General features: G+C 37.3%; 2 protein-coding genes across 2 annotated transcripts; one reads left to right on the top strand and one right to left on the bottom strand.

Moving 5' to 3' along the window:
• The first annotated feature begins 2,667 nt into the window (after nucleotides 1-2,667).
• Nucleotides 2,668-6,246, top strand: LOC137732426 (uncharacterized). Its single transcript, XM_068471735.1, has 4 exons — nucleotides 2,668-3,529; nucleotides 4,473-4,528; nucleotides 4,622-4,811; nucleotides 5,766-6,246. Exons 1-4 carry the CDS (start codon nucleotides 2,924-2,926, stop codon nucleotides 6,117-6,119), a joined length of 1,206 nt encoding a protein of 401 aa, XP_068327836.1. The 5' UTR covers nucleotides 2,668-2,923; the 3' UTR covers nucleotides 6,120-6,246.
• Nucleotides 6,247-7,999: 1,753 nt separating this feature from the next.
• Nucleotides 8,000-10,502, bottom strand: LOC137731489 (acyl-CoA-binding protein-like). The gene is made up of 4 exons (XM_068470609.1): nucleotides 10,364-10,502; nucleotides 8,614-8,731; nucleotides 8,413-8,475; nucleotides 8,000-8,234 (listed from the first exon to the last, which is right to left on the bottom strand). Exons 1-4 carry the CDS (start codon nucleotides 10,373-10,375, stop codon nucleotides 8,155-8,157), a joined length of 273 nt encoding a protein of 90 aa, XP_068326710.1. The 5' UTR covers nucleotides 10,376-10,502; the 3' UTR covers nucleotides 8,000-8,154.
• Between the last annotated feature and the right edge of the window lie 414 nt (nucleotides 10,503-10,916).

Below are 10,916 nucleotides of genomic sequence, written 5' to 3'. Positions count from 1 at the left end.
GATGAAGGTAGCGAAGTAGCTAAACAAATGAGACAATTCAGAGAATGTTTTGAGAAAAAAGGTAGACTTGAAGACGATGTTGGCCGATACTTCCCATATAAGTCTAGATTCAAAGGCGTTGATTACATACAAAAAAAGAGATAAAAGAAAAATGGGCAACTCCTATTATAAACTTTGATGCTGACTACCACCCTACAACACCTTCATCACTGCCATCTTAAATTATGTAGAGCAATTTATTTCTTTTAAGGGATAGTTTAGTTGCGGTCCCTGATTCCTAACTGTTATAGACTCAAACCTTATGCATTTTAGGTTTTAGATTGAAGTCCCTCTCCACATAAATGACATAATAATAAAGGAGATGTAATAATATCAATAAATACTCAAACGTTATTTTTCTTTCATTTACACTATTAATTTAATTATTGAAATTTTCTTATGGGTTTCGACAAAAAAAAAAAAAGAATTGCTTATGGGTCCATTTTAGAATATATATATATATATTTATAATGACACACCCCGACCCGGAATGTCCATAAGGACTCCGAATCGAGTTGTGCTGGCTGACATCAAAAATAGAAAACTTCACCTACACACCCATAGGCGTCACGTGCCTCGAAGATGAGTGTGTGCTATCTTTGGGTTAAGCCCAAACAATAATTACATAACTAAACGTTGACGGACCTAGACGCATCTTGGCCTGAGCCCCCACCACATCCAGGGCTCGACTCCGCCATAGCACGATATTGTCCGCTTTGGGTTCCGACCACGCCCTCACGGTTTTGTTTTTGGGAACTCACATGAGAACTTCCGAGTGGGTCACCCATCCTAGGATTGTTCTCGCGCGAACTCGCTTAACTTCGGGTTCTGATGGAACTTGAAGCCAGTGAGCTCCCAAAAGGCCTTGTGCTAGGTAGAGATGAGAATATACATATAAGGCTTACATGATCCACTTTCCTGGGCGATGTGGGATGTTACAATTCACCCCCCTTAGGGGCCCAACGTCCTCGTCAGCACACATGCGGCCAGGGTTAGGCTTTGATATCCCCAGGCCAGGATGTGACATATAATGTGAGTACATTTATGCAATAAAATTTTGGGTACATTTTTACATGTAAAAAATTGGTACGTTTATATAAAAATGTGGGTACATTGCACATACAAAAAATTGACACATTTTATACAAAAAAATTGTGCACATTTTATATAAATTAAATGGGTACATTTTATATATAAAAAAACAAGAGATACATTTTATACAAAAAAAAAAACAACGAGTATATCTTAGATTAAAAAAATAAATAGATTTTACATTAAAAAATAGATACATTTTACATAAAGGAATGGCACTTACAAAACAAAAAAATTGGTACATTTGGTATGTAACAAAGTGATACATTTTAAATAAAAATGGGTACATTATAAATAAATTACGGGTACAAATAAAAGTTTAAAAATTCATGATTACAAATAAAAGTTTAAAAAATATAAGCACAAAAAGAAATTAATATATGGATACAAATTGAAATTGAAAAGAAAATTGGTATAATTTAAAAAAAAAAAAAAGGTTGCAAATTAAAAATGGGTACAAACTAAAAATAGAAATATATGATACAAAGTTTAGCCATAAATATAAATATACCAAAGGTAAAGTTTCTAAACACTAAATGAATATATTTAGAAATATAATTTAATTGAAAAGAAATAAATTTAATTATCTTGACATGTAAATATTTTATTATTGAAATAATTGATGAGGTTAATTGTGACATCCCACATCGCCCAGGAAGTGATCCTTATATGTATATTTCCATCCCTACCTAGCACGAGGCCTTTTGAGAGCTCACTGGCTTCGGGTTTCATCGGAACTCCAAAGTTAAGCGAGTAGCGCGGGAGAGCATTCCCATGATGTGTGACCCATTGGGAAGTTCCCGTGTGAGTTCCCAGAAACAAAACCGTGAGGGTGTGCTGGGGCCCAAAGCGGATAATATCGTGCTACGGTGGTGGAGCGGACCTGGGAAGTGATCCGCCCCGGGGCGGGATGTGACATTAATAAAACTTAAGGACCTTGATTAAAATTTGAAAAGGAATAAGGTCTTAATCAATGGAGTAGAAAAAATAGGGATAAGAACCTAATTTCTCCTTCTTTTAAACTAAGTATTAAGTTGATGTTTTGTTCATTAGGTATTGAATCATTTTTTTTTAAATTAATAGTAAGCTATTGTCACCTTTCTATGTCCCTAATGATTTCTTATATTTTCACCATTGACCTAGTTTAATTATAAAAAATTAAAACAAGAACAAGGTTAACACATTACAATATATGAACCCTAATTTTTTTCATTATGTGCCCAACTACGTACCTAATCAATTTGCAAGGATATAATCTAATAATGAAGCAATTCTAGTTACGTTTTTGTGAAGAAAAATGATTTGGTGCCAGAATTTGAATTCTTTTTGATTAAAATGTTCACAAACATATTTTACGGCGATGTAATGTTGACAAAGAATGAGAAATAACCATTAACGAAAATAGTTACAATAATAAAGAATAATGTACGACACAACCCGTTAATTTTAATTTTCTCTTTTTCTTAATGGGTCAGATTATTTCACCTATTAATTTTAAAGACCAGTTAAGAATTCATTAAAATAATAGGTATAACATTTGCCCCGCCTTTGTTGGTAGAGGTAGACTCCAATCGTAGTGCCAAAAGCAAAGAGCGACCGTCTTCTCTTCCTTCCCAAACTCGCACAATCTCAAACCCCCAAAAGCCGCTTTTTTTCCGTCCTCCCCTGTTACCCACAGTCGCACACACCCAAAAGCGACTCGCTTCGCAATCCACCACAATCCCAAAAACTCAAAATCTCTCGCGCTCTCTCTCTCTCTCTCTCTCTCCCCTACAGCCTACAGGCACTAGTCATGGCTGAAAACGGGCACAAACTACAACAACAGCAACTAGAAGAAGACGAAGATGATGCTACGAAGAAGCTATTCTGTTCCTACCTTGGCCTGAGCCTGGGTGTTTTCCTGGCTTTAGCTCCCGACAACTTCCAGGAGCTCCAGAGCCAAGTGGGCGAGCTCTCTGCGCGGTTATGGCAGGCGGAAGAGCAAGTGAGCTTCATGACTTCCAGGCGAAAAGAGGACTCCAAAGCCAATGCCCGGGTCGTCGAGATCTTCGCCAGCCACCGCAACGCTTGGCAAGCCGAGGAGAAGCGGCTGCTGAACCAGATCGACGACGCCCACCAAGAAATCGCCCACCTCCATGCCAGGATTCTGGAGCTGGAGAAAACCCAGGATGATTCCAGTGCCAGGATTCAGGATTTGGAGATGGTGGTTGAGGAGAGGGACGACATGATTGGTTTCATGGCCACCAGCAGCGGAGGAGGACCTGAGGCTGAGGTTGACGGCGACAACCACTGTCACCGCCACCAGCACCGAGGCAAGGAGGAAGTCATTGTCTACGACAATGCCGTTGGCTTCGGCTTCGACTCGCACTTGGTATCTGATGCTTCCAAGCTCTGGCAGGTTTGCCTCCATCACTTTCACACATTGGGGCTTCGATTTCGTTTCAATTTGGCATCTGGATAATCATAACAAAAAAAAAAAAAAAAAAAAAAAAAAAAAAAAAACATTGGCTAAATCTTAATCCATTATTATTATTAGCATCTTAGATGAGATGTAACCTTTTTTTAGAAACGAAGTTAAATCCTTTGCCAGATACTGAGGTGCATTGTCTCTTTCATCACTAGCATGCAAGTGGCTTGCCAGATACTGAGGTGCATTTGTCTCCTTCATCACTAGCAAACAAGTGGCAATTTACAAGGCATGTGTCTGCTTCTATCTGGAAGGCGAATCGTTATCCCGAAACTGTGTAACTTGGCATCTCAAGTTTACCCTTTTGTTTGGCACTTATCGCTGTAATGAAGTTGGACACCAATATTCTCTGCAATGATTTGATCAACTATTCCAGTTTTTTTTGGAAAAATGAAAGAAAAGAGAAGAAAAATTGTCTTTTTCTTTTCCCTCGAGTCTCCTCAAATTTGTTTATTTGTTCTGACTTCTTGTGTTCTGAAATGGAAGTTTAACTTAATTGCTTTTTAATACTTTCCATCTGAGCCATCAAACGTCAAATGTAATTGGGAACTATTAAAAGCAATTCAATGTGGTCTTCTTTCACTGCTTTGCTGGTTGATTTAACTTTGTTCTTTGAAGCAAGTGGCCCTTTACCATAGTGGTGGAAAGGTGTTGAGCCTTTGCATAACTATATGGGTTCAAAACCCGTCAGTGACTAATCTAATATCTAATCTAACAAAGTCTATCGTTTGACAAAAAAAAAAAAAACTTTGTTCTTTGAAGTTTTTTTTTATTGAGGAACGTTAACCATTATGTTGGCGTATTTTCTCTTCTCCGAATTTATCAAATTGGAAATGTTCGTAACTTGTTTTAATCCGTTCTCCTCCTTATGCAGGATGTACACTATGAATCCCTTGAACCGTTGTATCACATGAAGCATTTTGTACCAAGGTATATATTGGACAGCCTACTTACTGATCATTTCTGAAGCGTCTAGCTAATATTCTGCAGCTAATTAAATATCAACACGTCTTTCTTTCCTAGGGAGTCGCCTTGGAAGCTAGATGGTGAGTCGACAAGAATATCCTCTAAGCTAAAATTACTTGAACAGGAATTACTGAATTTGGAAACTGTTGGAAAGAATGATATTTCTAAGTTACCTTCATTGATGAGGAAGCAGGCCAAGAGGTATCAAGCTCTTGCGGGGAAGATAGATGATCTGTGCAGAAGAATGGTAATGCTTTATGTTTCTGTTTTATGTTCCCTGTTTTACTTTTGTTATGCCATTTTATTGTCTGTTAAATGTTGTAGAGAGCCCAAGTATTAACAGAAGAAAGTACTACAACAGAAAGAAAAACAAAAGTAAGACAGCTCTGATAATCCCCGATTATATTGGAACGCTAATAAAGTTGAAATCTGCCATTAACAACAGAAAGTACAACTGAAGAAAAAAAAGGAGAGTAGAAGGAACGAAACAGGAGGTTCTTTATAAATGAGAAGCAACTGCTTCGTTAGTTTGAAGTTAACAAAGTTGTATTGCTTTGACTATGCCTCAAGCACACCAATTAGCTGACCCCAAGACATCTCTTAGGTGATGTTGTACACTAAGTTATCGCTGCACCCCGTGTACATGTGGGATGAAGTCGCCCCCTATTCGGCCATTAGAGTTCATGATCTGAAATCAATAATTCAAAATCCCTCTTGAAACTACTGACTTTTCCATTCCTAATTATCCAACTGATTTATGCGTTATTTTATACCATATTTTACATTTTCTTTGCTGTGTTATTTTAAGTGTGAGGTACGCTGAGAAGTGCTTTACAAACATATGTATAAAAACATAAACCTTGCTTCTTTTAGTCAGTCAATGCCTACTATAACTGGTTATTTCGGTTTTCTACTAGCAGCTTTGACCATAACATCATGTCTATTTTATCAGTGTGAGCAAGATGTAATATAACAAATGATTGAAAATAAACTTTCCTTTGTAGTTCATAATTTCTGCAGTTATCGTATAACGTCCCAATTATTAGTCTGAGATGTACCTTAGCGGTTTCTAAAATTATAAATTCTTTTGTGGTAATTTACATCTGTTTTGATTTATGGAACTTTCGGTACTTGTCTCCAATGATACTTGACACGCTACCATTTGGGCCGTGTTGCTCACTAAATTTTCTTGTTTTTGCAGCAAGGTAGTGATCCTTCCGAACCTACACTCAGTCCAGAGTTTCGTACACAACGACTAACAGAATTTTTACTCGAATCATTTAGACTTCAACAACGTGCGACAGAAACTGGACAGAAGTTGATGGCAGTACAAACGGAGATTGGGAAGAGTTCTTATGGAGATGAGCTGGGGAACCAGCCCAAACACAACACACGGCGGTGTTCAGATTCCATTAGAAACAACTTGAAAGAAATCCAAAGAAATTTGGAGATATGGTTGGCCAGAATCATCGGAGATCTTGAAGGTATTCTGGCTAGAGACGGCGCTTCTCGTGTAAGGGAATACTATATCTCTAGCTGTCCTTTTGTTCAGTAGATCTCTGGACTTGCATATCTTCTCCATTTTTATTCTCTTTTTCTTTTGTTTCTTTTTGTGGTTTTTCTTGGCCTTCAATAACTCATCACAACAGTCAAAACAAAGTCAGAAAGTCGTATTAAAGGTAATTTGGGCGGTGTTTTCGATTGGGATTTTAAGATTATAACTCTTCGTTGCGATGAAGATGAAGAAATATATAGAATTTGGACATATAATATTAAATCATACAACAATTTCTGTGTTTGTACCATAAGCATAGAAAAAAAAAATTGAACGCTATGCCACCATCACCATTATTCTTCTTACACGCCCACCGCGGACGTGCCTTAACCACCATTACCATTGCCACCAATCCTGCCAACATCATCTCCGCCATCACCATCGCATGGGCGAGGCAACGACTAACACTATTGTCGTCTTCATCACCACCTAACAATCAGCACCACCATTATCATCGCTACTGTTGCAGCCATCACCATCCAACGACCGTCATTGTCATCACCATTGTCGTCATCATGACTGCCGCGACTTAATGGCGGATCTAGAATTTGAACTTTGGAGGTCTTAGTGTTAAGGGTCCAAGTTTTTTAGATAGAAACAGAGCGTGAAGCGTTCAAAAACAAATTCAATTTATTCACTAAGGTTTATTTTTGTCAGCCAAACCATGTTGCATGTCAACAGATATCAACAATCTGATAAGTACTATTGAGAGTTTTTGTTGAGTGTTGTCGATGTAACTTACTGAAAATGTGCCTAGCAAACATTAAAACAAGTACTTTGGGGGCACAAAAGGGTCTATAGCAAACATTTGAAGGATCTCCAAAGGACTTTCACATGCGTGTTTCCCGACCTCTGGTGGTCTTGGGACCCACCTTTGGTTCCATTATACATTTGCCCTTGCTGCCACCACCACTTCCACTAGCATGAAACCCAACTACTAACATCCATTTATAGATTGATGATTCTAGATACCTATTAAACTTTGTTTTAAGCCATCTCCAATCCAATAATTAAAGGAGGAAGATTATCTCCCTTCCTATTTCCATCCCCTTCTCTCCCCTCCTCTCACATATTATTTTTTGTTTTATTGTCTCTATAAGATGTTGACGTGACTAAATCGTAACTGTTCAAATAGGAAGGGAGAGAAAGGAAGAGATTAGGAGGGGAGGGAATCCTCCTCCATAATTAAAAGTTATGAAGTTAATTTTGAAATCAAATTTAACTTTAAAGTTATATCATCCCAACGCACATAAAAAAGGAATCAAATATAACCCTTGTAGTCAAATGCAATCGTATGACTCTTAGAGTCAAATGCAATCGTATGACTCTTAGAGTCAAATGCAATCGTAATCTTATTGGTAGGTGCGTAGCAATTACTAATCATGGTCTACAACTTCACTTTTCTCAACCATGCATAACATTTATCCCTCCATGGAAAAAGTTGAGGAAAATGAACCATTTCATTTCTCCTTATCCGAAACAATTCATTTGTGCAATTTATACGTATCAAGCTGTGATTTATATTAAAAATATAAGCGGAAAGGAATGACTCGTTACAAGAGAAGAGCAGAGCAGCGTTCATCCTGTATTATCACCAACATTTTGATGGATGTGCAGGTTTATGTAATCAAGTGTAAACAATCTAAAAAACTAAACTTATCTCTTTAATCAATACGGAGTGAAAATTCCAACTTATCTCTTCCTAAATTGGGATGAGAAAGTATGTTTAATCAATGCGAAGCACAGATTCAAACCTCTCTCTTCCAAAATTGCGAAGGAAAAATATCACGAGTCCAAAAGCTAGTCCGTTACCGAACCAAGCATACTTAAAAGCATTACTAATGGTCAAGGTAATAGCAAATTGGCAAACTCAAACTCACTAACACTGCAAACCCCTCCAATTAAACAACTAAAAGTACAACCATTCTACCGAAAGTATCCCATAGACGTTACATTCGCACATTTAGATATAACAAAGTACCAATACGTAAGTGTACAATGTTTATTTTGAATCAAATAACACCATACGAAAACATCAAGTAGAAGCTCCTGCTTCTTCCAGCAGCTGTTTCACCTTTGTAATGTAGTCACCCATGGCTTCCTCCTTGGATTTCCCTGCCAGAACGAAAATTATACCTTAGAATTATGATAGAGTATACGAAGAAGATTGACATATGATAATAATAAACGATATGCTCAGAAGTATCAATTATGCAAGAGTATACGAAGAAGATTGACACATAATAATAATAATAATAATAATAATAATAAACATTATGCTCAGAAGTATCACCTTCAACAGCCTTCCATGCATCCCACTTTGCTCTGTCCCTCATATTGAAGATTCCTGGGCGGCCTGCAAGTCAGCCACAAAGAAACAAACGCGAAGGGAAGATTTAGAGGATGGTTGACAATCTCATAAATGGAAAATTTGTGTTGCAACGAGAGAACAAAATAGTGCGTTCTCATATTTTTCAGGGATCATTATACTAACTAGTGTTCACAGCTCCAACAGTGGCTTGCTTGTACAGCCCATAGAGGATAAGCTTGTTCTCATTGGTTGTTGACTCGGGAAGGGTCTTCGCTTTCTCAGCGTGTTCATCAAACTCCTCCTGCATGGGCACCAAATCATCAAATATTATACAGTAAATAAATTATCATCATCTGCAATTGACACAAGCAATCGATAAATGAGGAAATACAAGTAAAAGCTATGAATTAAAGCAAGTGGATTTTTTATCAAATAGAAGGTAGATATGCCTTCCACATGTACCAAACATGTTCAATTTTATTGTCAATGCAATACTAGTCAAAACAATGAAATTCTCTCATAACTGATTATACAGTAGGAAGTAGATCATACGATCAAATACTATCATGCAGTGACAAATTATTACCGCAAAAGAAAGCAGATAACTAGCCAAATCTGAGTGGGCAGGCTTAAATGGAGAAACTCCTTACTCTTACTAAGGTGTTTCTAATACTAACTCACAATTCAACAATAAACATGCATAACTTAAGAACAAGACCATATACTAAGCTTCTTTACACGCTAACTTTAGACAGAGTGTTCCAAGTCCAAGCTGCCTATTTGACACCACTGTTCTAAAAATTCCCGCCTAGCGCTGCCTAGGCCCCTCTTAGGCACTAGGAGGCTGGCCACCGCCCCGATTAATGCCTAGGCGTTTGAAAATTAAGAAATGGCACTTAGACCTGTTGAGGCGCCCGCCCAGACCCGCCTAGGTTGCGACTCACTTAGACAGAAAATAGATAACTTTCATTTTGCATTTTATTTTTTTCAATAAATTGTAAGAGACTTGTTGTAGACTTAAACGAACACACATTATATGCTTGTTCTCTATGTTTTCACTATGTTCCAATACTTCATAATATATATATCATTCTAATTTGTAGTTTATGATGATTATGATAAAATTGTTTATATTTTAAGTATAAACTGACACTTATTTACAAGAAATATAATAGATTTACATAAATCCGCCTAGGCGCAAGGCCCCAACCTGTCGCCCGATTAGCGCCTAGCGTCTTTTAAAACCTTGTTTGACACTAAAACTGACTTGAATTCATTAAACAATTTGGGAGATACACCCTCTTCATTACGATGATTTTGGCAATTATACAAGTGCTAAAGCAATACAATGCATACAAAATTATGAATCATAAAATTCTACGTTGATCGGATGATTGACCGGACGATGTTTTTTCATAGATAATAGTTTTTTTTGGGCAGCTGGCAAATAATTGGTAGATTGGACAACAGATTTGCACCTGCTTATCACAAATCTCAGACAGACACTGCCTTATTTCATATTCAGTCCAAGAAAACAAGCAAAGCAGAATGTAGCAAAAAGAACCGAAAACCCTCATTAGACGATGATCTGCACGTTAATAACAACCGGATCTAAACTAATTGGAGCCACAGTGAAAAACACTAGTTACGAAAGCTCTGATCCACTATACCAGGATCAAAATCTCAGCCCAAATGAATGCAAAACAAGTACAATACATAAATTAAAGAGAACCCACTATAATTAACTATAAATCTGGCTGATTTATCTTGAGAAATTCATCAAATTCAAAACAAATTAGAATACAGATCTGAACTAATTGAACTACAAAAAACCCAAGAAAAGTAGTAAATTTAACGGCGAAAGGATGAATTTTCACGGATAATATGAGATTAAATCGATGTTTAAGGGAAGGGGATAGAATCGAGAGCATACCTTCAAACCCATTTGGCAGAACTGCGAGACTGATTCTGGTTTCGCTTAGATTAACGTATGGAGTGTGAGTGCCGTGCGTGATTCAGGATTCTCTCTTCCCGTTCTCTTACTATTAAACTAATAAGTGCCACGCAACGTTTGGCCCCATTTGGTTTTTTATTTTTCTTTCGGATCGCTCAAATTGTTTTTATTTATTTATTTATGTTGTAAGCATAATTTATTGAACATTTATGAATGTTAGATACAGGGAGGGAGGGGGTGCGGCATAAAGAGAAAAGAGAGAGATGTGTAATTGTGAGGTGTGTTCTATTCCACTCTATTGTACCTTTATTTATAGTAGTAAGGAATGTTAATACCTTACCTTAATAGGATTACAACTCTAATAGGATAATATCTAGTCTAAGAGATATGATAGAATCCTATAAGGATATTGTGACATCCCACATCGCCCAGGGAAGTGGATACTGTAAGCCTTATGTGTATATTCTCATCTCTACCTAGCACGAGGCCTTTTGGGAGCTCACTGGTTTCGGGTTCCATCGGAACTCCGAAG

The sequence above is a fragment of the Pyrus communis genome, chromosome 4 (assembly GCF_963583255.1).
Source record: "Pyrus communis chromosome 4, drPyrComm1.1, whole genome shotgun sequence".
NCBI classification, from domain to species: Eukaryota; Viridiplantae; Streptophyta; class Magnoliopsida; order Rosales; family Rosaceae; genus Pyrus; species Pyrus communis.
This window is presented reverse-complemented; position numbering and strand designations above follow the sequence as displayed.

Bases quoted from the DNA above. Each gene is read 5' to 3' on its own strand.
- LOC137731489 (XM_068470609.1), bottom strand. The intron at 8,476-8,613 runs GTTAGTATAATG...GCTGACTTGCAG, and splicing joins TGTTGGAGCTGTGAACACTA to GCCGCCCAGGAATCTTCAAT. The intron at 8,235-8,412 runs GTGATACTTCTG...TCGTTCTGGCAG, and splicing joins TGCATGGAAGGCTGTTGAAG to GGAAATCCAAGGAGGAAGCC.
- LOC137732426 (XM_068471735.1), top strand. From the start codon at position 2,924: ATGGCTGAAAACGGGCACAAACTACAACAACAGCAACTAGAAGAAGAC. The intron at 3,530-4,472 runs GTTTGCCTCCAT...CTCCTTATGCAG, and splicing joins ATGCTTCCAAGCTCTGGCAG to GATGTACACTATGAATCCCT. The intron at 4,812-5,765 runs GTAATGCTTTAT...TTGTTTTTGCAG, and splicing joins ATGATCTGTGCAGAAGAATG to CAAGGTAGTGATCCTTCCGA.